A 27,738-nucleotide genomic window follows, 5' to 3' on the forward strand; every position below is an offset into this window, starting at 1 on the left:
TTGAATAATTTATTTCACATGTACGTACAGTTTTGAGAAATTCACCAAAAGATGCAGTTTGTAAGAGAGTTAAAAAGGTGCAATAAAAATACTCATTTCTTATAGTCAACAAACATTGTATGATAATGATAATTACTTTGATAAAATAGACAACAGTTAAATCATAAATAAAACAATACATTGTTCTGGAATGATTGTCTCTAAATGCAGATAAAAATTTAAATATGTTCACAAGAAATCGCTTCGAACGAACCAATGATTACAAAACGGCAACAATTTGATGAAGGCTTCCGCTTTGAGCACACTTGGAACTCCTCGACCGCGGGGTTTCCCACATTGAGCATAGCGGAGACAGCCGATGATTGCCGATTGCTCTGTAGTGAACAAGTTCAAGGTCAGTCATGTTTAACAACGGCTGGTTTTGTCGAGACACGGTTGGTTGGACACGAAATCAATGAATGTGTAAGTTGTACTCGAATTCGTGGACGATTGGGTGCGCGCATGTTTCCCTCGAAACATGGCTCGGTGCTGATGCCATCTCCGTTTCAGGAGAGTTACAACCTGGAAGGTCATTAAAAAAAAGATGTAATTTAAAAGTTAAAAATGTTTGAATGAACCTTTAAAATATTCCACCTCTAAATTTAGGAATGTATGTAATAGTAGTGAAAATACGTCGCAAAGAAGCAATCAAGTTGAAATTACACAAATATAGTGTAATTTCAACTTGATTGCTTCTTTGCGAATCAAGTTGAAATTACACTATATTTGAAGAGTAAGTAGTTGATCGACAAGTAAGTTTGTGTTAATTCATTTTAAAAGATTTATATAAATGATAAAAAAAAATTCAAATATTCTTTAAATGATGCATGTCTTGTTTCAGCAGAACGCAATATAACGAAGCGCCAGAAACAAGTGAATTTGACTTTAAGTATTTGATACCATATTCAAAACAAATAAATAAATTAACAGGCTTGCTGATCTTATTTTGAAACTTTTAAATTGATTACACTGTATGATATAACTTTTTGTTAATGACAGTAATAACTAATATTAAATTATTATTTTTAACTTAACACTTCAAACAAACTTGGGTCGTTGGGTTAAAAATCACGTGTATACAAAAACACCGGGTCATGTGATCTTAAACAATAGTGTGTTCTCTAAATAGAATGAATCGAAGTAGCCTTAACCACATATAAGTAATGAAATTGATATCACTGTAAGTGGGATTTCGTTAAAACTGTGCATGCGTTATCCGTGTTAAACTGTACATGTTTTTGACAACATCCCCATTTTAATATTAATTGATGAAGTAGTTCATAATTTATGGGGTTTTTTTTGGTTTTTTTTTTATACATTTTTGACATATATACGAGCTTGTATAAATCGCTCACTACCGCTATCCCGAGTGAATGCCCTTGAATCGCTAGGCGGCGATACCGTCGATATGCAGCGAAATAGTCCCGGTTTCACTTTGACCATAACTTTGTACTATTAAAGTTCCAAATATTAAACTTTGTACATCTGTTAATTGAAAACTTTTAGAAACTCACCTCGTGGTTACAGAAACAGTAGATAACAGAAACAAATGAACCCTGCAAAGAAAAAATAGAAATTTTACATAACAGAAACAAATGAACTCTGCAAAGAAAAAATAAACACGGTAAATAATGGAAACAAATGAACCCTGCAAAGAAACAATAAATAAGGTACATGAATGAAATAAATGAACAGTGCTAATAACAAAAAAGAAAACACAGACAACCCAGACTAGCATGGCAGTTGTATTATTTTCTTTTAAAGATAAACGACAAATTTATAAAAGCCCCCCCCCCCCCCCAAAAAAAAAAATACAATTAAAAAATCGATATCAATACTATTCAAAGAGGAAAACATAAAAACCTAATCATTATGATAATAAAAATGAAAAAAAAAAACATAATGTGTCTCGTACGTTATAATCGATACAGGGAAGTGAAACTTTGTTTTCGTTTTCATAATTCTAAATGAAAAACAGGTATGGCAACATCTGAGTTTTACGGACATCCTTCATGAACTACCGTCTAGCCAATCAAATCATTGTCCACGATTCATTAGTTAATTCACGAGCAGGATGTTTTATCCGATAATGACAAATCAATAGCTATACGTTATGTAGTCCAATTGCATGGGGTTATAGAGGATTTTTTTTGGTTGTCTGTTTATTCATTTTTATTATTTTTTTAGGGGGGGGGGGCTGGTGTGGGTTGTAAAGTTCAATAAGCCTATGAATTATTTATTTTTTAATTTTATTTTGCTGCAAAAACCTATTTTTGTAATTATTTCTTCACGCACCTGAAATCTTAATTATGAATGAGATTTTTAAAAATCACTTTATTTTATTCAATCTTTGCCGCTAAATAGATTTTTTCCACAAACAAGTTTACAAAAATTAATCTTTTTCTTCCTTTTTTGTAGTTAAGTACAATTTCACTTTAAAAATATTTGATAAAAAAAACTACGGCTCCTATTGATCTTGTAAAGAAGATGGGTGGATAAGGCGTGTAAAATGCCCATACGCGGTCGGACAGGCTACTGAAAATTAAGGTATCAATAAATCTGATGGGTTTTTTAAAAATCATTTAAAACAATATATATTTAACGAATCATTGATTTTTAACCTGTAGGTAGGTTCAATACTTGGAATATTTTGACTCGAACAGGCATATACGTATCAAAACCTGCAAATACTGTCATTTTTTAGAACTTCAAGGCAATTTCTTTTATAGAGTGGGTCTGTGCTCCATTTTTTTCTCATAATCTAATTAAGGTCTACTGGAAAACAAACCGATTTCAATCAACAAAAACGTGTAGAGATGACCCACTATACATTAAAAATATCATTTTGTATCCCAACAATTGAACGTTTTGAAAAAATAATACAAGTCCGGTAGTTCGTGGCCTTAGTCACACATAATATTTAAAAGCCCATTTTTTGTGTCTGAAATGGCTCAGTGGTTAGAGTACCTGGCATAAGCTAACCTTATTTATCTAGGGTTTTTATGTTACGGGTTCGATACCACCAAAATTTCCGTCGATATTTTTTTTCTTAATATTTGTTAAAATATATTAAAAACTGACTATAGTTAGAAATTTTGCTTTTGCAAAGTTGTATTATAATATATTTGAATAGATTTAATTGGGGAAAAATAAATTCAAAATTGTATTTCACTAATAAACCGAATGGGCATTTGCGCCATTTTATTCCCCCATCTTCTTTCCGCCTAGATGTGATTTCACATATTCAACCAATTTCGATTGTTCCATTGTTCTGAACTGAGATTTGTTGATTTGTGCCAGTTGTTTTAATTTACACTTTGTCTAGAATATTTTACTCAATTCCTATTCGCTTTACGAAATGAAACAACTACGATAAATCTATTTTATGTTAACTTTAATTTATTGCGGAGGGGGGGGGGGGTCAAGCTGCTTTTCCAACATCGAGCCACTTGTCCAACCAGAACTGACTGCTACCCCCACCCCCAAAACAGAAAAAAAATCAAATATATTCTACGCGTGTCGTTCTCTAAGCGAAGGATTAAAAACAAAGTTGTCTTTCTTCGAGGGTACTTCTCTAAAAAAAAATCGAATCAATTGGTGTAATATGTCCATTTGAACGGCTGTTTGTGTAATTATTTTTAAATTATTCCTCACAATTTCCTAACAATGCAATGGTAACGTATGACTGCCGTGACAAAAGAAAATAATTCCAATCATAGATGTAACACAAAGCTAGCGAGATCAACTTGATTGTTTAGAGTTTTTTCTTACTCTATGGAAATGTGTCACACTAATATTCATTATCTTATGAATACACAATAACCGTACTATCTGTTTGCTAATTATTTTGCCAATACTCCTTCGAGTTATGAAGTGCAATGCAACATATTGAATTGCGCAGTATTTATAACAACTACATGTAATACGGAAACTTGTCACGATTGTGTGGGGGAGGGGGGGGGGTGTCATACATGTACATTATACCTTTGCATATCAGTGAGATATCACATTTGTTTATCGAGCAAAGAATCTCGGTGAAAATCCAGGGAAAAAACCGCAATTGCACCTCAGTGAATAAAAATTTGAGATGCTATTGTAAATTGATCCATTGCTGATCAGACGCCACAGATGGTTGCACGCTCAATTTGTCGATGTCTCGTACCATGCGCAGGTCTAGAGAGAGGATCGCGGGGAGAGGTGAGTCGCAAGGCGGGGTTCCAGAGCACACTCCCTTGAAAATCCAGATTTATTTAATTTCTTACATAGTAAGAACCAAAGAAAGGGTATCAGAACCCCCCCCCCCCTCCACACAAATCCACCCGGCAAACACAATTCTACCTCGACCTTACCCCCCCCCCTCCCCCACTCCCGTTCCGGGGGAAATTACCTGGATCCAAGTATTGATATGGTGGTGGTTAAATGGATATAAAATAAAATGAATATATTGATCAGAACTTTATGAGAACTTAACTTCTGGAGTTTAGTTGTTACTGCAGATTTTTTACACTTTAACCCCATATATCTTTTTTTTTTTAAAAAAAGGGGGGGGGGGTCTGAGGCATATTTTTGGTAATTTTATAATGTTAAATAAAAAAAATGTGAAGGTGTCTGGATCCCCCCCCCCTTTAACCCCCCACCCCAACCCCACTTCCACAAGATTCGCGCATGCTGTGGATTGAATCTAAAGTTGATCCCTACTTTACAGATACTTACTTGCAGTGAAACAACAATTGCTACAGCATATGTGTAGACGTCATAAAGCGTGGAATCCTTGTCATTTGGACGTTTGATGAAGACCAAAAACTGCAGACCCAAAAGCGGAATCAATATTCCCGTAGCTCTGACTGCCTTCCTGCAACGCCACCATGAAAATATGACATTGGAAAAAAAATTCATAAAAAATTGAGTAGTTCCATAACTGTCCATCCCAAAATGGTATTGATTTTATTAGCATTTAATTCACTATTTTTCTTTAGAAAGTAAGTCACATTAAATGATTAAAATTTGAAAGGATTTTATTACATTTCATTTTTAAAGATGCAAAATTATTAAACTTTTATATTATTCACTAATTTACTTTTACAGTGTAATTTCTTCATTGATGTCAATCATATGTATACTGAGTACTTCAGGGCATTCATTTGATAGTCATATTTCAAAAAAATATCTTTGATCAAATTAAAGAAAGCTGGATGGTTATTATAATAATAATGGCCATATAAGACTATATGTTGGTCTCCGTAAGAAGAACTTATAAAACAAAAAAGTATAGGAAATATATTTCATTTTTAAAGCTAAAACTTAAAGAATATTATTTTTTTTCAAATAATAGTTTATTATAAAAATAGCTTTAAAAATATTTATAAAGTAGCTTAAACATATTTGTAAAGATTTCATAAAGTTCTGATTGATAATTTATTGATCACCTAGACTTCTAAAGTGATTGGATAATGTCCTCTTTGAGTAATTAGTAACACCCGTGGTTACCTTGTCTGAGCAGCCTCCGGCATCTGTTTGAGCTTTGTTACGAGCAAGCGCATGATGTTGATCACAAAAATTATGTTGATCTGAAATATAAAACACAATAAATGTCATGAGATCTAGTTCAAGACTTATATGATTGTACAAGTTTACTCGTATTGACTTGCACCTTAACGTATGCGGCAGTATGACAATTGAAAAAAGTAACTTCTGCTATCGTGTTTTTCATTACTTCCGGTCTCCTTTAACCTTTTCGTCACTTCCGCTTTGTGTCAATCGCAACCTCTCGGGCCTTTCCGGCAAGCTCAAAAAATCACCTCGAATGTATTAACATTACTTGATGTTAGAATTTTATACAAAATGGAGTCGCTTTCCATTAAAATAGACATCGGCTAAACAGCAGTGTATGTCGCCTTTGTAGTATCTTTTAGGGTATGTCATTGACTTTAATGATTTCAAGCTCATATCTCCATCGTAATATGTGTTGTATTTATATTAAGTTTTATAAAAAGGGGGGTAGTCATGGACGCCAATGTAAATACATTCGTGGTGTTTTTCCGAGCCTTTCTCCTATGTACAATCATGTATTTCTTTATGAAAAATTGAGATTCAAATAAAAAGTAAGATTGAATGTTTCAATGGTATGTGTTGCAGTTACAATATCTTACATTTGTTTTGTTTGTTTTGTTGTTGTTGTTTAAGAACGTTTACATGTGCTCTCTGTTATTTAATAACTGTTACATAATTTCCACTCGTATTATTTTTTATATTTTGTTCACATTTCCTCTCTGTTACAAATTGTTTACATCTGCTTTGTCAGGGCTTCACATTGTTTACATCTGGTCTATGTTACACTTTGCGCACACCTACATTCATTTACACTTTCATTAACTTGTGTCCGATTTTTGACTTATGTCATCTGTCTTTCTTTAAATCAAAGTAACATCCGCTATTGATTGTTTCTTTATTCTTTGTACGTATGATTTAGAACCATTTTAACAAAAGGTTGGACTTTAGGTAGTCGTGTCAAACAGCAATGTGACGTACGCCTATCTGTTTCATTTCTGGCCACTCACCCATGGCTCTTTGAAATCAACAAGATTTGTCTGGCTCTTAAGCTAAGACTGCTGGCCTTCTAAAAGTTAAACTTTTGCCTTAAATTCTGTTTTCTTGTTCTTGATTTGTGTGTTCGTATTCTGTAATATTTTGCCAAAAGCACATGCACTTGTTTTAACCAACTTGAAAACAAAACCCGGTTTGAGCCAGACTAGTTATATAAGATCGTTCTAAATAACTTCCTACACTTGTTTACAAACTTTTCCATGAAGATCATCTAGTAATTAAGAAATTGTAAACAAGATGCCACGTTTTATGAAATTAATGCTTATCAAAACGTTTTATCCCTGTATTAATTGCCTCTCCTCTCGATCAGCATGAGTCCTAAGCTTTTGAAATTTTTATGATAAAACATTCCAAATGCATATGATTAAAAGTGAACATATTTCAAAGGAATTATTTAGGCGAAGATGATTATCAAAACTCGTCAAACGAAATACCTCATTTGGAGAACTTCAAGGTTATGATAGAGCAGTCAAAAGGATTAGAGTTGTTTTTGAGAAATTTTAATTGCATGAGTAATTAAACAACAACTTTAAGACATACCAACATGGAAAACACAACTGGCGCAAACATGATCCACTGCAGGGAACTTTCTGACAACCAGCAACTGTCAAATAAACGTCGGGATCGTTATACGGATAATGACTATTTTACGTAAAGTAAAAGATTTTACGTACATGTATAAATATCCTTGAGAGTGGGGTTTTTTTTTTGGGCATTGATATAATTTCAATACTTCAATGTATACTTTAAATCATAGGTTTTTTAAATCTTTCTTTATAATATAAAGCAATATAGTACTAGTTTAGTAATTTTTTGTTAAACGGTACCGGACTTGCAAAAGCAATCCTTATATTTACTGGTTATTTTACATTGAAGGTCAACATTAAATAATAATGAAACAGGAAGAAGTTAGTAAGAATTCTTAAAAATGAAATGGAAACCGTCAAACTTTCCTGGACTAAGATGTTGTTACCAAGAGTAACTAATATTGACTTCAGATACATGTATGAGCTAGATATTGAATAAAAACAGATTAAACTATTTTCTTATTGGCGGAGGCTTATCCTGATTGACGCAATGGCCATTTGGTCTGTTGTTCATATTCAGGTAAATTGCGCTTTAAAATAGTGATTGATCGAATTGTTAAAACACGATTTTGTTTTATATTTATTAGCTTTTGCTCTTTCCAATGAAGTGTTAAAAAATTGTGGATGCAAAAAGTATGAATTTTTACGTGCGGGAACTAAAGTTAATTAATTAAACCACTTACAATTTTGTGTTGTCTGTCAACGTGGCCCTTAATCCTGCGTATATCCCTGTTAGAACCAATGGTACACCTGAAGAAAAAATCCAATTAGTAATAGTACAATGTTTATGCTCAATCATGACAAAATATACAGTATTATGCTCAATCATGACAAAATATACAGTATTACATAAATCGTTGTCGGCAATAATTTTAGAGTTTTAGAGTTTTCGTTTATTGATCAAGTATATTGCTCTAAAAGTGCATGTTATCTTAGAAATTATTTCTTAATCAAATACTTAATGGTCTGGCAATTGATTGCTGGATATAAATAAGGTATTAATATATTATACTATTTCCAGATAAAGTACTAATATAATTGATTCTGTCTAATTTCTGGGCAATTATTGTTAACAGATACCTGTTCATACGTAGAAAAGCTGAAGAATCATTAATTCTTCATTAACAAAAATATTCTGGTTAGCGAGTTATTTTGGATAACATATTAAGAAGATAAGGATATGGTTTAGGATAACATCATAAGTACACCAATGCTAAGCACGACTGTTTAAGCTTAATGCAAGCACTCTTGTTTATGTGATTAAACATATTCAACCTTTGACCTTACCGCACCGGAAGGGGTCTTGGGTCAGTCCACAATGCTTTGTGCATCAAGAAAAACCCAGAGGCAAATTGCAATCTAACCATAGCAAATTCTATTAAAATGGATTTTTTTTACGTCAATAGAGGAAAAACTAATTACAAATTTAGGATGTTACTGTTTATTTTCGTCTTATACTAAAACGTAATCTAACCATCATAGGAAATCAAATCGACAAAAAAATGACTAGAAGCTAAATCTGTAAGAAAACTTCAAAAGGCGGCATTTGGTAAAGACAGAAACGCGCGAATCTGTGTTCACCAAGTGGAATTCATGAATAGGGTTGTAGTAGTAATAAAAACAAGTTCACCCTGGAATTAATGGAATAAAATGATAAACTTTGGGATATTTTTGGCAGGGATTATCCCGGTGGCTGGCGGGGGGGGGGGGGGGGGGGAAGGGGGGGGTCTCTTACTTTCAAATAAATCTATAAAACTCTGAAACCCTGACGGTTTATTCCCACTTAGCCAACATTCTGAAATTCTCAATTCCCACTTGGCCAACATTTTGATTTTCACACCTAAGTGATCAGCAGGCTATAGTCTGTTTTCACATGTAAGTGTATTTGTTATCAATTACCTGAGAATAAAATATGTTCAAATCAGAACCAAAGAAAATTGTAAAAAAAAAAAAAAAAAAAGATTTGAAATATGACCCATATGATTTATAGATAAAATTTCAAACGTGACTCTTATAATTACAATATTTTTCAATGCCAAGTTTAAAAGGCAGCTTATATAATTATCTCTCCGACTTATATCTGAAAACAGACTATAGCTTACCTGTAATTTAATTCTTTTGTTCTCCACCTGCACCCCATTCCCAATTAGCCAACACAAATTCACCTGTATTTTACCTGTATTTTTTCAAAATGTTGGCTAAGTGGGAAGACACCACCCTGACATATAACTACGTGTAACTGATCAGGTACAATGTCAAATTAATTAGAGTAATTACCTCGTTTTTTGAAAAATGAATAACAAATACATTACATTACATCCCTTTTCAATTTTAAAAATTAAATTCTATGAATATTGCCACATAAAACAGACAATGCTTAGTTGTTGTGCACTTCAGTTTCATTGAAATTTTGTATTGGGATTTTTTCCTCATGGGATTAAATTCTATACAGAATCCAGGAAATGGGGCGCATGAAGATATATTGCCTTAATTAGTGTAAAAGTTTAAGATACAGATCTACTTACACCAGCCGATGATGAGGCAGACAATGATGAGTGAGTTGCCGGAAATGAACGTGTGCATCATGAGCGTATGTAGACATAGTCCCTCGCAAAACATCCAGGAAAAGTTACTGACCACGGCATACTGTGTGATCACGTGCAGCACCTGACACCACACCTGAAAGGGTAATACCAAGTTTCATTTCAATTGATTTATTACTATTCCATGCTATTGATTATACATGAGGTACAATGCAAATGCAGTAGATATGTAAAATTTGTGTGTTCTAATATACAACTATACATGTAAATATATACAAGATTAACTGTTTTCAGCTATAATGATTAAGTTTTAGTTAATTGAATAATCAATTCTAAACAATAATTATCGTTAACAAACTGTCCAGCTTCATATAATCCAATTAACAGGAATAGATAATTCTTACTGTAAATTAGATAAGTTTAAAAAAAAAGGTGAAACCAATTTCGTTCAATGTATAATCAAATACATCATATAAGAAACAGTTACACAGAAGGGCAATTAGAGACCGACCAAATTATCTCAGAGTCTATTTAAATATCTCAATAGGGAACAGTTACTTCGGGTTTTTTTTTCTTTCATCAGTGATTAATGACTTTTTATACGCATAATGTACCTTCAATGCTTAAAACAATTCATCAAAATGTCAAAACTGGTTGCTCGTTTTATGAACGTGTGAAAAAAGCAATATAATGTCAATATTTTAGCACCTCAGAAACACGGGAAACGATACTGAGGTCAAAGGCAGTACAAGGTTGGTACATGTGTCTGAAATCTAATCAATAACTGTTATTGAATTTACAATATATTGTCTGATATTGTTGGACCATTTTTAACATACACCAATAATATTTTACCATGAAGTAAATTGTTAAGTTTAGATTTGAAGCCCTAGGTTTTTTTTTCGCAATTTCATTTTTTGCTATGAATACAAACACAAAATTGAATGAAATCGTTTATAAAATAAGCAGTATATGTCAAATTTATGTTTAGAACCATTTTAACAGGAGCTTGGACTTTGGGAAGTTGTGTCAAACAGCATTAAGACGTAGCCTTGTCTATTTCATTGCTTGCCACTCGGCCATAGGCTCATTGAAATCAACAAGATTTGTCTGGCTTTTGAGCTAAGACTACGCAATCGGTGTATATTTCACTTCAAACCATCGTCATTTTTAACTTGTTTTGAGGCAAGAAATAGTTACCTACTACCGAAAGTCCAAGGTCTTGTTAAAATGGTTCTAACTACATTGATAGATTTTTCTGCTTTGTACTTCCTTGATATTCTGTTTTTATATTGTGACGTCACATAATGTTACTGAAGCTCAATCTCGGACCCCCTTTGAAGCGTAAACATTCGCTTCAAGTAAGACTTTAACTCCGATTTAAGTACATTATTTTAATGGAAGGTTCATATGTTTTAATAAACTTTCAGCGATTCATTTCAATTAATGTAATCTAATGAGAACGTATCAAATGTTCTCTATCTCTCAAAGATGTTGGATAAAAATGTTACGTCATCGTAAACAGAAAACTATTTAGATATAGGCGATATGAATATTTATTTTAGTTTCAAGATTGACGGCTATTAAGGAGTTGAATTTCTTAAAATGCGACGGTGCGTTTGAGCGTCGTTTGACGTTATAAGCGTTACGTTATGTAACACCAGTATCGCGCGACGTTTAAACGTTTTATAGTTTTATGTTCACGGGTAATAAGAATGACAGGAAATCACGTGGATCTTTTATTAACTTTTCCTGAGCGTTGCCGAGGAGAGTCGCTTGTGATAAACAGTGTTGACGTTTGTCGTCAAAATATCGCGTCTGTCTGTCTTAAGCTTATTAATTGTGTTTTGGAGTTATTCTTGGACTTACAAGTCAAACAGTATGTAAAATTCATGTATTCAAATCTACAGCTGTACATCGTATGTAGAAAATTTCGTACACTTACCGGGTTTTCCATTAGAACACCATCCCCAAAGCTGACCACAGACAGATAGATGACGAAACAGAAAGCAGTGATGATGTAAGAGACGAATAGGTTCTTGTGAACCGTGATCCTGTCACAGCGTAATTGTCTAAAAATAGAGAAAATCAAAGTACTGAAAAAACTGGAAAGCAGTTAATAAGCATGTTGTGAAGTGTTTAGAAATATTCGCATTGATATTTCATTTATGAGTGCAGTATATAGTTTTTACGATCTATACATGAAGGATTCGCATCAACTATAATCCCTCAGAGGAAACTCGACCAGATAAATCTTTCAGCAAAAAGGAGAGCTAGTCAAAGGACTGTCTCATGTACGAGCTTTTCGCGAAGTTGATGTAAACTTTATATTGGAAGTTTTGTTTTTCTCTAGAGGTTAAGCTAGATAATTATATGCGCTTAAAATGGTGTATGCATGACGATTTTTACACGAAAACGGAAAAATTATTATGCAGGTGTAAAATATTGATAAATTAACTCAAAGATTCTTTGATTGATATAATTGACTTCATCTTTTAGGGTTACATTTTGAAATTTTAATTATCGTAATATCTTAATTCAAGTACACTTTGGCTATTGCACGATCAATTACCTGAATTTGAAGAAAATGACTAGAGAACAAATCAGAAGAATCAATGACACACAGAATCCGACCACCGAAACGTAAACATGGGCGAAATTCTTTTCAATGTCCTATGAAAGAGAAAAACATAGCATATTATCAAATCAGACCATCTGAATTTATATCATCTACACTCTCTGGTAAATATTGATTCCCCCTCAATCATTATGATGACCACACGTATTTTTAGAATGTTAAAACGTAACAATGGTCAACAATTCATTACATAGTTACATGTACGTGAAATTACCCCCAAATACTATGCTGGCTGCGCAATGATTGTGCGCATTTGACTGCTCTTGCCTAATTGTGAAAGTGTTTAAATCAAAATATTTGCAATTATACAAATCATAAAAAATATGTATAGATACACGTATATGTATGTTAAAAAAAACCAATCAACACTTGAATACAGTTTGGTATTTAATTGTACCTGTAGCAAAATGACATTGTCATATACATGTAATAGAGATAAAAGAAAAAGTCATGATGTCAAACAAATTATCTCCGCCATAATTCATTGATAAATATCAAAAACACTGTTGATAATTTTCTGAAACAATTATTGACCCCGAAACAATATATTTATGCTTACCGTTAAGACATTCTGGAAATTTCGACAGCCCAGATAATTTGAGTACTCTTTTCCAGTGGTAGGATGAACGTACCAAGAACCATTTCTCAAGCAGTCAAAATAAGCTGAATCTGAAACACATGTATAAATGGGTTAGTAAACTCTCTAGTTCGATATCCATTGTCTTAAAGGGGCTGGATGGTCGTAGCCATTTTTAAAACAAAATTTATCTCCAAAAGGAGAGTTCTGTAAAAATATAGATACCTGTATAGGAATTTTTTTTTAAATCTAAAAGTTCAAATACTTCGAATATTTCTTGACCAAACGACCGTTTATTGCTTCAAAACATTTCTAAAACTCCAAGATCTTATGAGTATTTTATTTACCATTAAGCCTCCTTAAAAGTTGCAATACTGCATGTTATGGACGCTTTTTAATCAATTAGGCTAATTACTGAAGTTGAAAAATAGGTGTACTTGGCAGGGGATAACCTGTCACTTGTAGGGATTGGCACGCCCATCAAATGAGTTACAATGGTAAAGAATGTATTTGCTGACCTGACGTTATTTGACTGTTTAGTAACTATTTTGGCTATAATACTGTCTTTATAAATGTATAACAACAAATTATGAAGATCATTTTTGTTGTTATGTTAAAGATACGCCTCTGTTATACAGCTGTATGAACAAAACATGTATCCTTTGTTTGCCTAAATAAAAAAAATTCTGCAACTGAGATATCCCAGATTATTAGGTTCAAAAAAGCCATGAAAAAAATGAGGGGGAAAAAAGACGGTGTGTTTATACTCTTGTGCAAGATGTTACTGATGCATCGATTAACACCTGGAATATTTCATAACAATCGAATCACGGATCAACAAAATGCCAAAACAGCGCAAAAATAGCTGAGTTTGAGTGAATAAAAGGTGAAGTGTTAGTCTAAGAGAGAATCCAACGTGTCTTGGTAATACTTAAGGTGGCGCTAAAACAGAAATTAAGTGTCTTAAGAAGATATGAGACACCTTCGTATTATGACGTAGTTTCTTTCAAAGAATGAAATTCAGCACAATCATATGGAATCATTTTTTTTTCATAATCTTAAAGTCTAATCAATCGCAACTTCTCGGGCCTTTTTCGGTAGAGCTCAAAAAACATTCCAAGTTCTATCGGACAGGGTCGAAAAGTTGCGATAGGACATCTACATGTAGCAATTCCAATGACCTACGCTACAATGTATGTGAAGTATGAGCATACTGGGTTATTTTCGCACCATGTTTTGTTTCCGCCCTCCAACGCCCGTCTTCAATACAACCAGATACGAGTAGGTGATACTCTTTCTATTACATAGTACAACCATTTTAACAAGAGCTTGGCCTTTGGTTTTTATGCTAAACAACAATTTGACGTCGGCCTGTCTATTTCATTGTTGGCCTCTCAGTTATGGCTCTTTGAAATACGCAACTGGGGTATATTTTGATTGAAACCAGAGTCGTTTTTATCTTGTTTTGATCCAAGAAAAAGATACTTACATTCTACCGAAAGTCCAATGTCTTGTTAAAAAATTATTGATTTATCCCAGTCTTAAATTCTTCCGCTAACGAGCACGAAAGGTGCGAAAATTGAATTAGGGCGAATATTGCACTGTATACAGTATTTGTGATTCCATTAATAAGAATTTTCGCTGTAACAATCATAAATCAGCAAAACTAGAAGATCGATGTATTTTGGGATAAAATGTGTGATTTTACAGTGTATGTATATACATTCTGGAAGGTTAACGTACATTATGTGGCAATTTAAGTTTGGATTACAAAAAAGTTGACTTTTATTGTTTATGATAGAAGGACAGAGTTCGAGAGGAAGAGAATTATAAGTGAGGACTTAGTCTACTTTTATCTCTTACAACGCATATCATAGATCGTTGTAACAACACAATGAAGCATCAAACAGATTTATTTAACATGACTAGCTTAACAGCAATTACAGATCCAAAATAATCATACATTTACAGCCTTATAATTTCGGTAATAACATATAATCAAAAGACTATAATATTTTTTAGTTTATGCCATGAACGTAACTGGAACGTCCCCCTCGTTAAATATCCCAAAGTCTATAAAGTAAGCAGTGAGGAACAATCAAAAGGCTATATATAACTGTTCTATTTTTAGAAAGTGATGTAACAGACTTACGGTCGGGCGCGAATCCAGGTATATCTGGACAAGGGAGAAAGGCCCTGGTCCCCGCCTCAGTGTAATTCCAGCACCCCATGAAATGATCGTGTCGTGGACTGCAATACAGCTTACCTACAACAAAGTCAAATAAAAATGTAAAACATTTTTTTTCCCCAAGCGACTTCATTTCGCGACTCACAACGAAAAACATGTTCGCAGTGGAAAGTCATTTTTCGTAACGAAAGTCTTAGGTAAAAGTAATCTTCAGAAAAAAGAGAAATGTGTGTAGCATCAAAGGATCGCGGAGAGAGAGATTTTGATTTTTAAAGAGTTGTATTGCAAGAAGAATTATTTGTAATTATGTCGCTATCATGAATATTACGAAATTTTAACACTGGCGAAAAAAAAACAACAAAACCAAAAAACTGGGTTTACACTGTTGTTCATGTATATCAACATAGTTAAGATTTGATAAAAGAATCAACGCAATCGATCAAGGGCAAAAGATCTAAAATATATAGAGACAAGCAAGCTTATTTTCAAACAAAATGAAAAACTGAGTTTTGATCGGTTCTACCAACAATATCTGTTTATAATTTTAAGGTCAAGTTTGCTGAAATGAAAATTTTTTACATCGAACACGATTTTTCATTACCAGCTGAATAAGTTGTTTTGGCAGACGATCGCAAAATAACACTTACAAAGAACACTTTCGGTAAATTGCGCAATTATTTTTAACATTATATCCTATGTGCATGTTTGCATTTTACAGAAATTATCGGCTTAAGCGGCGTACGTATTGATAGCTTAATTATGACTAAAACCCAATTAACGAGGTAATCCTCAATTACACTCAATAGACAGTATAAATTCTGATCAAAGCCAAAATATTCTACTAAATTTTAAATTTCAAATTAAGCATAGATACTTTTGAATGCGTGGTGTCTGAATAATTAACTTAATTTTGACATGCATCAAGCAAAACCATGACGTCGAATGCAAAATTACACAATTTGTAATGTGCATTGTAACCAGAATAGCTCGTGTTACAATGAATAGTTCATAAAAATATGTCTTTTTAAAACATCAACTCAAAACTCAAACAATACCGTGTAGGTGAAAAGTATGGGGGGTTTTCGCGCACAACGTTCATTGTCCCATGAGGTAAACAAACTGAATGAAACACCAAGAAAAAAGTGCAAATTAATAATTAAGGAATGAATTCAATATTTATTTGTTTTATACGATATAAAATGGTTTTGGGCAGTTTCCGCTTTGTAAACCGCGAAGTGGTTTATAAAAAGGCATTAACTGTTTCAAACCATTTTATATCGTATAAAACTAATAAATACTGAATTCATTGCTTTTAATTTAATTTTTTTTACTCTTCATTGTGGATAAAAACGGTCACTTGACCTTTAAAATGACGTAAAATTCTACAAAATTCAAACGTAACGCCAGGCGTATTGTTACGTTTTGGACGCTATTCTTACTCTGACGTAGGCAACATTCTTTATACGATATAAAATAAAAAAAAAAATTAGCCAATCAGAAAGCGCGTTATAGTCAGAATTAAATTATTTTGATATACAAAGAATCTAAAAATTCTGACACATTTTTATTTTACATAGCTAAATGTACAATATACTCGATCGTGTTGTAAACATGCATTAATCTTGTAAATACGTGTCATAACATGATCCATTTTTAATAGATTTTACACGCATTTATAACGATTTAAGATAAAATTGTCACGAAAACAGAAAGGGAATCGTGAAGTACATCTTATATGACCCTTGGAATATGGAGTGGTCAACCCGACCGATAAAAATAAGCTTTGTGCTACTGTAGAATATATCTGCATTTATAAATCAGATTATAATGGCACGATTTACATGTGTAAATGAAGTGTTGTCGTTTCACAAGTTTATATTTTAACAGAAACTCGTGAATGTATTCTCTTAGGTCATTTAACTACCTATAACTTTTTGAGGTGTCAAAGTAACACGATCCATCCATCACATTGCCTAACACGCGCGGATCATCTAGACACGCGCATGCCATATGGTACATGTTAAACTTTGCTGAATTGCAATTATTTCATAATGCATGAACATTACACGTTATTTTTTACCTGTTATACAACGAGGGGTAAATTATATAATGTTTTATATTATTTCAATAAGAATACGTTTAAACTATAAGGACGATTTGATTTCAATTTTGAAATTAGAGTTAAGTGGATATATCTCAAGATCCATGTAAATGTCTTTTGCACAAAATGTTAATGCTTTCATTTTTCAGGACAGCTATTAGAAAGCAGCGATTTGAATTGTAGTATCATAATACATTTAAAAATAACATATATAAGCACTGCAATAACGCCATAAAGTGTTATTGCTGTAACAATTCATTTTGAGAAGTTTTCACTGCAGCTAAAAATGTCATCAAATGTTGATTGTCGATTTAGATAAAAGTTACCGACCCAAACGATTAACAGAACGATTAAGCAGGAGATCTTACAGGGGATTAACCTGATAATCCTCAATTTCTATTAGGAGGTAATAATCAAACCTAAATCAAAGTCATGGAAAAACTTCGGACTTCGTTTTATACATTGACATGAAAATTGCTGATTTAATTTGAACTCCAGGAGAAAAAATTACTAGTAGTTAGGATTAACGTTACAGTAACATTAAGAGGGGTCGATGGTCGTGGCCATTTTTAGACTGTATTTATCTCCTTTAGAAGAAGATCTCTATATGGAAATAAAGGAAAATATCCAAATTTAAATGGTAAAATCTATAGATTTTTTCTTTACCAAACAATAGTTCATAGCTAAACAAACCATGTCTTAAAATTATAGGTAGATATGATCGTTAATCTGTTGACCATCCAACCTCCTCAAAGTGCTTATGTCATCAATTTTGACTAACTAAAGACAAAGAGTTGACCGGAGTAGTATGTAATAACAGTTAATCAAAAATCTGGGTTGAAATCATCTTATATAACATCATCAGGTGAAAAAACACAAGTGGCATTTTAATTTTTTCGCCATCATCGATTTCGTTTCAATGGAACACAAAACAAATGTGTAAGAGGATTCTTCAATTTCGTAACGCTCGTTTAGATTATGAAAGCCCACGCCCGATAGGTTACATAATTGTGAAGATTTATACAATTTTTAATTTAAAATTCCTTTTTTTTGGGGGGGGGGGGGGGGGTAGAGGGAGATGGGTGGTTGGTTAGGTATATCATTTTTCGAGAAGATTTTATTTCTACTGAAAGTTAATTAGATGTTAGAAAATTTCAATCATCTTGTTCGTCTTCCCAGGGTTTCAAAGTAATCAATTTGCGGCAATTATTTCTTTAATAACTCCAATTTTAAACTTAACTTAACAATTAAACTTAACTCCAATAATCAAAGTTATGTGGAATGTAGAAAAACTAAAAAAACTTGTCAAGATTTATTAAGAAAATTTTCAAAGTCTGTTCTTCCAGAAACCAACTTTAACAACCTGCTGTATTGTAAACTTAACCTTTTTTTATCATTATTACTCCTACTGTACACACCCCTGCGAATGTGTTCGGAATGTTTTCTTTATCGTTGCTAAGTATGTAATAAATCCAGAGGTGCTCGAATGAAAGTTCACGAGACTTCACCAAGATTTGTTCAGTTCCTGTGAAATTTCGAGCGGAAGTATAAGTGTTCGGATTATATTCTCAAAATACGTAAGTACTGGTCGTTTTTCATATCGTATCCTACTTTGGTTTATGTTAAAACATGAAATTCTTTTAATAAGTTCGTCTTATTTCACCATTTAGGGGTTTTTTTTATATTAAACGATAATATTCAGAACAGAGTTATCGTTCGTGTTCAACCACGTGTTGTGTGGTTGAAAATATAAACATTGCGTGCCTTAATAAAATCATATCCATGTTTGATGCTTGTGGTGTGCAATACCATGTTTTAAAAAAAATAATGGATGTCTGTTTTGCATAAAAACTTAGTATATCGAGTCATTTTCAAGGAACATTCTGCATAAAATTGTATAGTCTGTTTCACTATTGATGCTATTACTAGGACAGGCGTGGATCGAAAATTAATCCTTAGGGGGGATCTCTACTTAGCATGTTAATTGTTGCAACAGCTGACAAAAACTATTTTTTGTATTGTCACATTTATTTCTAGAACACATTTTATTCACCAATTAATAAAGATAAAGTTCAAAATCAATAAACCTCTAGATTTAATATCTGACTACTATAGTACCTATAGATTCTATGAACTAGACTATAAACACGAGGTACGATTTTTACTGCGAAACTGAAAGGGTCAAATAAAACCACGTGGTCTAAAATTTAAATAACAATAACATTCGCAGGGGTGTACAGTGATCCTTGACTGTTTTGTGTACATTTGTATATACTGATTTTGAACCTCAAATACCAATGAACTGGTCTTGAGTGAATAAAGAATTGAAAATAGAAGTGACTGTATCATTTGATTACTCTCTATCTAGTAAACAAATTGATCAACAAAACTTGTTGAAATATACAAACAAAATACATTGGACAGATAGACAGATGCAAAATTTCTCTAGTTGCGTTTTAGTCGCACGGAGAAAAAAACCAGATGCAGAGAAGTGCTTCGCAATCGTAGAAATGGGCGCAAAAAATCTCAGCGAAAGATGATAAAAGAGAGATTATGTAGACACCTTATAACACTTACACAGGAATGTTTCCAACGGGGCGTCGCGGTTATTTGCAGGGCAACATATTTCGTACGATCTTTTGGGTTTTTTCTTTTCTTTCTTTCTTTTTCTCTCTCTCTTTTTTTTTGGCCAGATAAATGTGCATACTAATGTCTCCAGTGTGACATAACTTGAAGATTCAGCTGCCATAAAGATTATTGTCGATTGTAACAAGTATTATGATTTTTAGTGTCTGCTGTTTCAGAATAAGTGGACATCAAAACATGATGTTTGAAAAACAAGGGAAACATGTTTTATATAACAGATATGGAAAACATAACATAGATCGATATTTTACACAAAAAACAATTTAAAAGTTTCATTTCATCCTGCATAAAACATACGGGTATGTATTATCAGAAAAGAGGAATTTTCTTAAAATTTATATCTTTCTAAAACTCACTTTTGAAACTTGACAAAGTATGTATTTTCAAGTTGAACACATGCAAAGAAATTGATAGAATCCTTTTATTTCTTTGACGTGATTTAGAATCATTATTATTTTATTTTTTTTTTTGTCTTTCGCTTTCTTTTTATTTTAGCATCAAGGCGAAAAAACGTTTAAAAATTCCCTCGAAAGAAGTTATAATCGCATAAAATTGTCAAATCCGGACAACGTTTGCGTGATACAAGATGGAGGTTTAACAGATTTACAGACACGGTGTCTCCATATCTCCAAGTTTTAGGTGGGTGGGTGGTCAATAAATTAATCACAAGCTCCAGTTAGAAGTGAGTGCATGGGTGGATCTTGGTCAACTTTTCCGGAAGAAAATTATGTAATTTTTTTAAGGATGTAAAATATAAAAATTTACCCCACACTGAAAAATGTCGGAAAGGTGATCCTGAAGACCCCCCCCCCCGGCCTCCCTCAGCTATTACAGCCGTTCTGAAATGAAATGTGGGAATTTAATGTCTTAAACATCAATATGCCCCCCCCCCATTTCAAGCTTAACAACTGTGTTACCAAGTGTTCTCAATGGTTTCTGTATCTACAGTAAAATATGCCAGAGAACTAATTAAATGGATACACTCTTTGCTATATTCTCAGATTTTTACGTTAATAACATTTTGTTTCGTCTGATATGTCGATTCATCTGAAATAAAGTCAGCATTAACCTGCAAAACCATTCGCGAACATTGGCATCCGCGAATATAAATGATTCCATTGTTATTATTTCAGTTTTTATGGAAATAATGAAAAATAATCCCATAGTTAAGAAATGGTTTCATATTCAATTTGAGGGATTCTTGTGTTTGATTCGTTTGGGGTTTTTTTGTTTGATTTTATTTTTGTAATTTTTTTTTTTGGGGGGGGGGGAGGGGGTCGGGGTTAGGGGGTTTCGTTCGGTTCCCTAGATACAGGTTCAAGCTATAACTGTTGCATATTGTCTGACAATGCATTATTTATACACAGTAGATTAGTGAGAACGCCATGTGCAGTACACAACGCAATCAACTACAATTCTTCTATTAAGGTCGTCATTCAATACAAGAAACCCCGCGTCCGTTGTTACTGCGACTAATTTCCTTCAAGACGTGGTTCTGTTATTAATCGCTCCTAGTCAAACAAATGTTTATAAACAGCTTCAGAGGCTGTGCTAAGTGGCGAAACGTCGCTGCGAATTTGATTACGAGTGCCACAGGTACTTCGCAGTATATAATGCAGAAGTATCTATACAGAACTCTTATATATAGTTACATGTACATATAAAAGAGCGTAGATTGTGTGCATCTTTCATTTTTTTTTCATTGCGAGGTACACATCGAGGAGAAATAATTTTGATATAAAGCTTATCAATTTACATGTGCATTCATTCAAACTTTTCAAGGTTTTTTTTTTATCATGCAATTTATGATTTTGTTAGGGATGGCATACGGGTATATAATGTTCATCAATGGAATGAATATCAAACACTTTACTCTATTCGATCAATCCGTTTGGAATTTCTTGGTTATATGTTTAACACGATGATATGTCTGATATTACATACAGTGTGTAATGTTTAGTGAAAATAAATATGAAATGTTATTTTTTTTCTGTTTCATTTTTCTCCTTTTATTTGTTAGGGGACAGTTATCATAAAAATAGTTTTGTGCTTAACGATCAAGTGGAAGTCTTGTTTTATGACTTTTACAAAATGTATTTGGATTTTCCACTTAACGTATCCACATCTGCATGCAGTTGTGGATACGTAATGTGGAAAATTCTCGTACTTGATTTCAAATTTCTAAGGTATACATGTACATGCAATTTTAGAACATAAGCTAAAACATCTGTTGTAAGTTGTAAATTAATAGCTCAATGTAAATTAAATGTCACGACATGTATAAACATGCAATTGAACTTTTCTTTAATTTGTAAATGTAAAATATTTCAAATCCAATTTTTGAAATTCTTTGTTCATTCACGGAAGTAATTTAGGTGTCTAAAACCTCAAGTGACTAAGAATCAATAAGATATCCCATTCATAAATCTGATTCCTGAAAACTCTTTGAACGTGTGAAGGACTCCATAGGATGTTTACATTTATACCATATCTAAATTTCATTTCTGATTCGAGTTGATAACGCTGAACTTTTGATCTAAGGTCATTGCCGTAAAATTATTAATTATAATCCCGAATGATAATAGCAACTCGTGTTGAGGCGAACAAATGAGTAATTCCAATACACCGCAGGGTGTCAGCAAATGTTGTAAATAGTTCTACTTAATGCCAGATTCTATAGTCGTTATTTTGAAATGTATATCGAATCCACTTTACTTAATAATAACTACTTCTGGTCGAGACGATAGATATGGATCTGTTTTCAAATACTAGAACATATTTCAATTCTATACTGCTTGTGTTCGAAAAGGAGCAAAAGCAAATTAAAGCAAGTGTCATGGTGGATCGGTTTGGTCGAGCCTTTATTCTTAGAGCCGTTTTAACAAGAGTTTGGACTTTCGGTAGGATGTTACTGTCAAGTTTGCTTATCAAAACAAGCTGTCAAATATTGGCTCCCTTTTTTCAAATTCGCTATGGGAAGCTCAATAATACTCAAAGACTGTCAAAATCGGCCAGCTCCCCCCCCCCCCCCCCCCACCCAAGATATGCTCTATTGTATGAAATTGACGCAAAACATGGGGTTAATGAGTTGTGGTTGTGGTTTAAACGGTAGTGTCCTATTTTCTGTTTCCGTTCCGCTTTAGATGTAGTTTCTGTTTCCGGGTTGTGTTTTCCCCTTTCTGATCCGTTCCGCATTTTTTGCAACATCCGTTTATGCACAATATCATAATATCAATGTTTACTCTTTTTTACCGATATTAAATTTCATTGCCTCGTGGTATGACACCTGCTTTCACACGTGTTGTTGAAAGAATTGCAAAAATTATCAAATGAGCTTTTGGGAAAAAAATCGACTTTTTTTAAATACTAGTAAAAGTCGTAAAAGAATATAATAAATACTGTAGTTTCATCAATATTCGTTGAATACCAATTTTCGTGGATTTCGTTGTTAAGTTGATCCACGAAATTAAATGTTCATTGAAGTTCAATTTCAACTAACATTTTGTATTGATAGGATCATTGGCCACGAAATTACGTATCCTTGAAACTGTGGTTTTTCAAAAATCCACAAAAATTGATACCCTCGAAAATTAATGAAACCACAGTAGTTAAATTCTTAAAAAATCGTTTTATTGTTAGCTATTTTTCATCCCTTTCTTTCCCTCATTTTCTTATGTCGGAAAGGTTATAAATAATATTATTTTCACATGTCTTAGGTTTATTCTACATAATTTCTTTACGAAACAGAAAACATAGCATCCGAACCTTTCTTTACATGTACGTGTATTTGTGCAGTTCAGAATTGGTGTTCAAGAGCTCGGCGTTTGTAACACGAATAGCTTATGTACAACTTGATTGTCAACAGCTGCTGGCGAAAATGTTTTTTTGAAAAAACAGATTTTAACCGGTCAAAATTGTTTTATTGTGTTAATGAGGTTTTAGTGATAAGAGATAGCATTACAACAACAGCTGAAGCAACAGCTTTTTATTGTTGTTAAATTTCTTTTTTATTGACGTAATTGTCGCTGTTATCCTTCTCTCTCTCTCTCTCTCTCTCTCTCTCTCTCTCTCTCTCTCTCTCTCTCTCTCTCTCTCTCTCCACACACACACAATAATTCGCTCATAAAAATACTTCGTTTGCACAGTAGGTGGCTATTATCTCCGCTGTGATTAATCCCTTATCAAAATTAAGAGCCTTTGATGTATGTTTTTACTCTAAGCACTTCGCCGCTTGAATTGATATATCATCAGTATTCATCACTCAACGGGAAAAAAAATGTTTACAAACAGTATAAATTTAGATTGCTGCCGATACTTTTTAATCCTCGTGCAATGACTTGTGGGTTTTATTTTTAATTTTTTAAATCTATTTTAAGGAAAAAAATAAATCAAGTATGAACTGACAAGATACATGTAATTAATCCTTTAAAGTTTCAGATACATCGAGATAAACAATCAAATTACTTATCCAAGTGAAAAATTACTCCAATAAGTGTCTTTAATTGTGAGTAAGACTCTATTTAGGCTTCCTTAGTCAGTCGACAGTGTTGTATTTCGCATCCATCACTATTATTTCCGAACTCGATTTCACTTTTAAGGCTATCATTACCACAGATTTCAAAGTTTTCGACTATATTAATCGGATACAACACCAACCCCCCCCCCCCCCCCCCCCGGAAAAAAACCAAAACAATTTGTTGTATTCAATTCAATTTTATCTTTTTAAGAGCTTGATTTAATTTATTTATTGTTTGCTATTCCGTGCCCTATCGAGATAATTTCACTGATGTTTAGAGGTCGCCAGTTTCAAGTGAAGGACGTTTGTTGTTACCTTGGCATTCTGTCCTTGGGTCAATCGTAACTACTCGGCCATTTCCGCTGGCGAAAAATAATTATTTTTCGCCAGCGGAAATATAATTATTTTTCGCCAGCGGAAATGGCCGAGTAGTTACGATTGTCCTTGGGTTACCATAGCGATACCTACGATCACCACATATAAGCATCGATTCTTGTATCGTAGCACCTGAGCGTTTCATGATATTTAACAACTTTAACATATAAGGAAGCAAATCTTTTCGTCTTTCTTGATTATGCATACTTTGTTCTGATTGGCTCCTTTACATTCTTACCTTTTGAAAAAATCTTAAATTCTAAAAAAAATTGCCTTCAAGCTTACACATATAATCTATAAACATCATCATAGCATGGTCGTCGTTTCATTTCTGATAACACATTCTTACTTTCTTACTAATCATTTTAAATTGTTCATAAAAACGAGAAAATATTAATGAGTTGGCCCATGATCAGCAAGCGTATGTCAGATGGATCGTGGATTTCCAATAATGATTTTTTTACTACGCATGTGCGCGGAAAATATGGGATCAACATTGCATGTCAGCATGAAGGAAGTACAATTCTCTAATAAAAAAAAATGATGAAAATGCCGTTAATTCTCGAATGTTCGTTTAAAGGTTGCTGGGCAACAGTTACTATGACAACACTTCCCAAATTTCGTATTTTGAATAACTAATCAGTAGATTACAAAGTATGAGTCAAATATAAACAAAAAATGGAGATGGTGACTCTTCATCATCAATTTAATAATGCTTTTAGGATTTTGAAAAAACGAACAATTAATCATTATGCCTCGTTATTACGAGAAAAGACCTTGAACTTTATATATAACTACCTCGTACGTAACAATCGAAAATGCGAAATAGCTATGTCGTAATTACGAGGTTATGCCGTAATCATGAATTCGCGTAATTAAGAGATAAAAATATTGTGTTACGAGACACTTTTTCTCTTTCATACTTTTTTGTAGATTTAATCGAAGAGACATTTCCCATTATTGGGAAAGGTGAGCGGGGCAGGGGGTTCAATCCCATAAAACCAACACCTTGCATTTATACTGTTAATAAAGGAGGCGAGATTCCTAAATAAATGCGCTATGATATACTTGGTCACCACCGTGCACTTTCCAATAGTTGCATTAACTGAAGATTTGTCGAGTCAGGGCACTGATTATTTATATTGCTGCCATATACTTTAGTGTTTAAAAAATCAAATCTCTGGTGGGGATTCCTTGCTTTGTCACTTTTTTTTTCAATAAGGCTCTCATTGACTCTATTAACATTGCGGTGCCGTTTTGTCTATTCAGTAACTTTGCTGATGGACTCCATTATCTTTCTTTTTTTTTTCCAAAACTCTGTCTCTAATTAATTATTTTTTTTTTATCAGCATGCAGACAGGAGAAGGAAAGAAGACACATACCGGAAGAAAAAGAATGCAATCCTACAGAAATCCACCATTTTACTGAATAATGAGTAATATGCTATTAAATAGGCCTCTTTCATCATATTTTTTTTGAAACAGGAAAATGTATTGCATTTGGCCTTGTATTGAATGACTGGCAAATAAAACGACTATTCGGTGTGTTGGAAATGCTGAGTTAGAAAACATAGTTGGTTGCAGGCACTTTGTAAGAATAACAAACGCACTGTTATATGCCGTTAATCATATCTCCGGACTGTGGCCAATGCCTGCAGAAACCAGTGCAAAGAGGTCACAGATTGATGGAGTTTCAATGAGGACGACGACGGCGGCAACGACGAAGACTTTGATGATGATGATGATGATGACTATGACGATCACATTGATGGAAGAGGAGGAGGAGGAGGAGGAGGAGGAGGACGACGACGACGACGACGATTATAAAATTAATGATCATAATACAACTGGTTGTAGAATTTGTGGTTAGTGCATTTTTCAGCCCTTCATTTGTTGACTTGGTCTCAAAAATAAGGTAATTTGAAGTTTCTTTTATAAAAGTGTGTTGTAATGGTAGGGGTTGGCGGTTGGGGTATTGTACTGGGGGGAAGAGGAATCGAAATTGAGGAAAATTCAAAATTCTCCAACATATAAACATACTATATTGTTAACGCTTTAGAAATTGAAACAACGTTTCTATATATGTATTATTTTTATTCATTTACGAGTACAGTGCATCGGTCAAAATTAGCGAACAAACACGAAAATTAATTTAAACCGCATATAGTATAGTTCGGCAGATTAGTGAAGCAATTAAGTTTTAAGGTACTCACCATCATTCGGGGCCGGCTTTGACATGACATTCTTCATACACAGCATTTTGGACCAGGCATGATACTGTCTATATATCCGATTTTCAAACAACGAAAAGTTGCCCATCATCTTTGAAAAATGTTCAGCGCTGAGAAATATAACGTCCTATAGCGTAATATCGATGCCTGTCTTTTTCGTTGTTTTTGTTCTTTGGATAGTTTGTTTCCCTCAAGTTGTTTATTTTCTTCCTTCTGAGCTTCTTAATACACGATATTAAATCTTAAATCCAAGTATTGAAACGGGTGCCTCTTCTTGTAATGGATAATGTTTGCATTGTGAAACAATTAAAAAGCGTCTTTCAGCACGTGGTCACAATCAACGAAATCCAACGAAGAGAAAAAAAAACAAAACAAAAAATCGTTATAATAAATAAAAACGTCTGTTCTCCCAAGAGCGAGATTATACACACTGTCAGTATCAGGTGAATAAAAATTAAGTCGTAAAATATATATCAAACCATAACAATCTCGTAAATCAATTTGAAAGCTCGAGGAGAAATATATGCATCTCAAATCATCAATACGGGAGCAGTAGAGAGCGCCGTATAGCTTCCATTGATAGTATATCCCCACTATCTCACGCTCTCGCCGACTTATATACTTGTATGCTGGGGGGTTGGGTTCTATCAGTTCTATTGATCAGAATATGCCCAGTCACGCCGCAATAGAACATA

The 27,738-nt window shown here is 33.4% G+C and overlaps 1 protein-coding gene across 1 annotated transcript; it reads right to left on the reverse strand.

Annotated features, from left to right (window-relative positions):
• LOC128163074 (calcitonin receptor-like) lies at nucleotides 1-27,738 on the reverse strand. The gene is made up of 12 exons (XM_052826543.1): nucleotides 27,026-27,738; nucleotides 15,140-15,253; nucleotides 12,970-13,079; nucleotides 12,345-12,445; nucleotides 11,718-11,844; nucleotides 9,755-9,908; nucleotides 7,913-7,979; nucleotides 7,183-7,246; nucleotides 5,527-5,606; nucleotides 4,753-4,891; nucleotides 1,554-1,595; nucleotides 1-561 (listed from the first exon to the last, which is right to left on the reverse strand). The coding sequence occupies exons 1-12, from the start codon at nucleotides 27,132-27,134 to the stop codon at nucleotides 406-408; spliced, it is 1,263 nt and encodes a 420-aa protein (XP_052682503.1). The 5' UTR covers nucleotides 27,135-27,738; the 3' UTR covers nucleotides 1-405.

Source organism: Crassostrea angulata, chromosome 9 (genome assembly GCF_025612915.1).
Source record: "Crassostrea angulata isolate pt1a10 chromosome 9, ASM2561291v2, whole genome shotgun sequence".
Classification (NCBI taxonomy): Eukaryota; Metazoa; Mollusca; class Bivalvia; order Ostreida; family Ostreidae; genus Magallana; species Magallana angulata.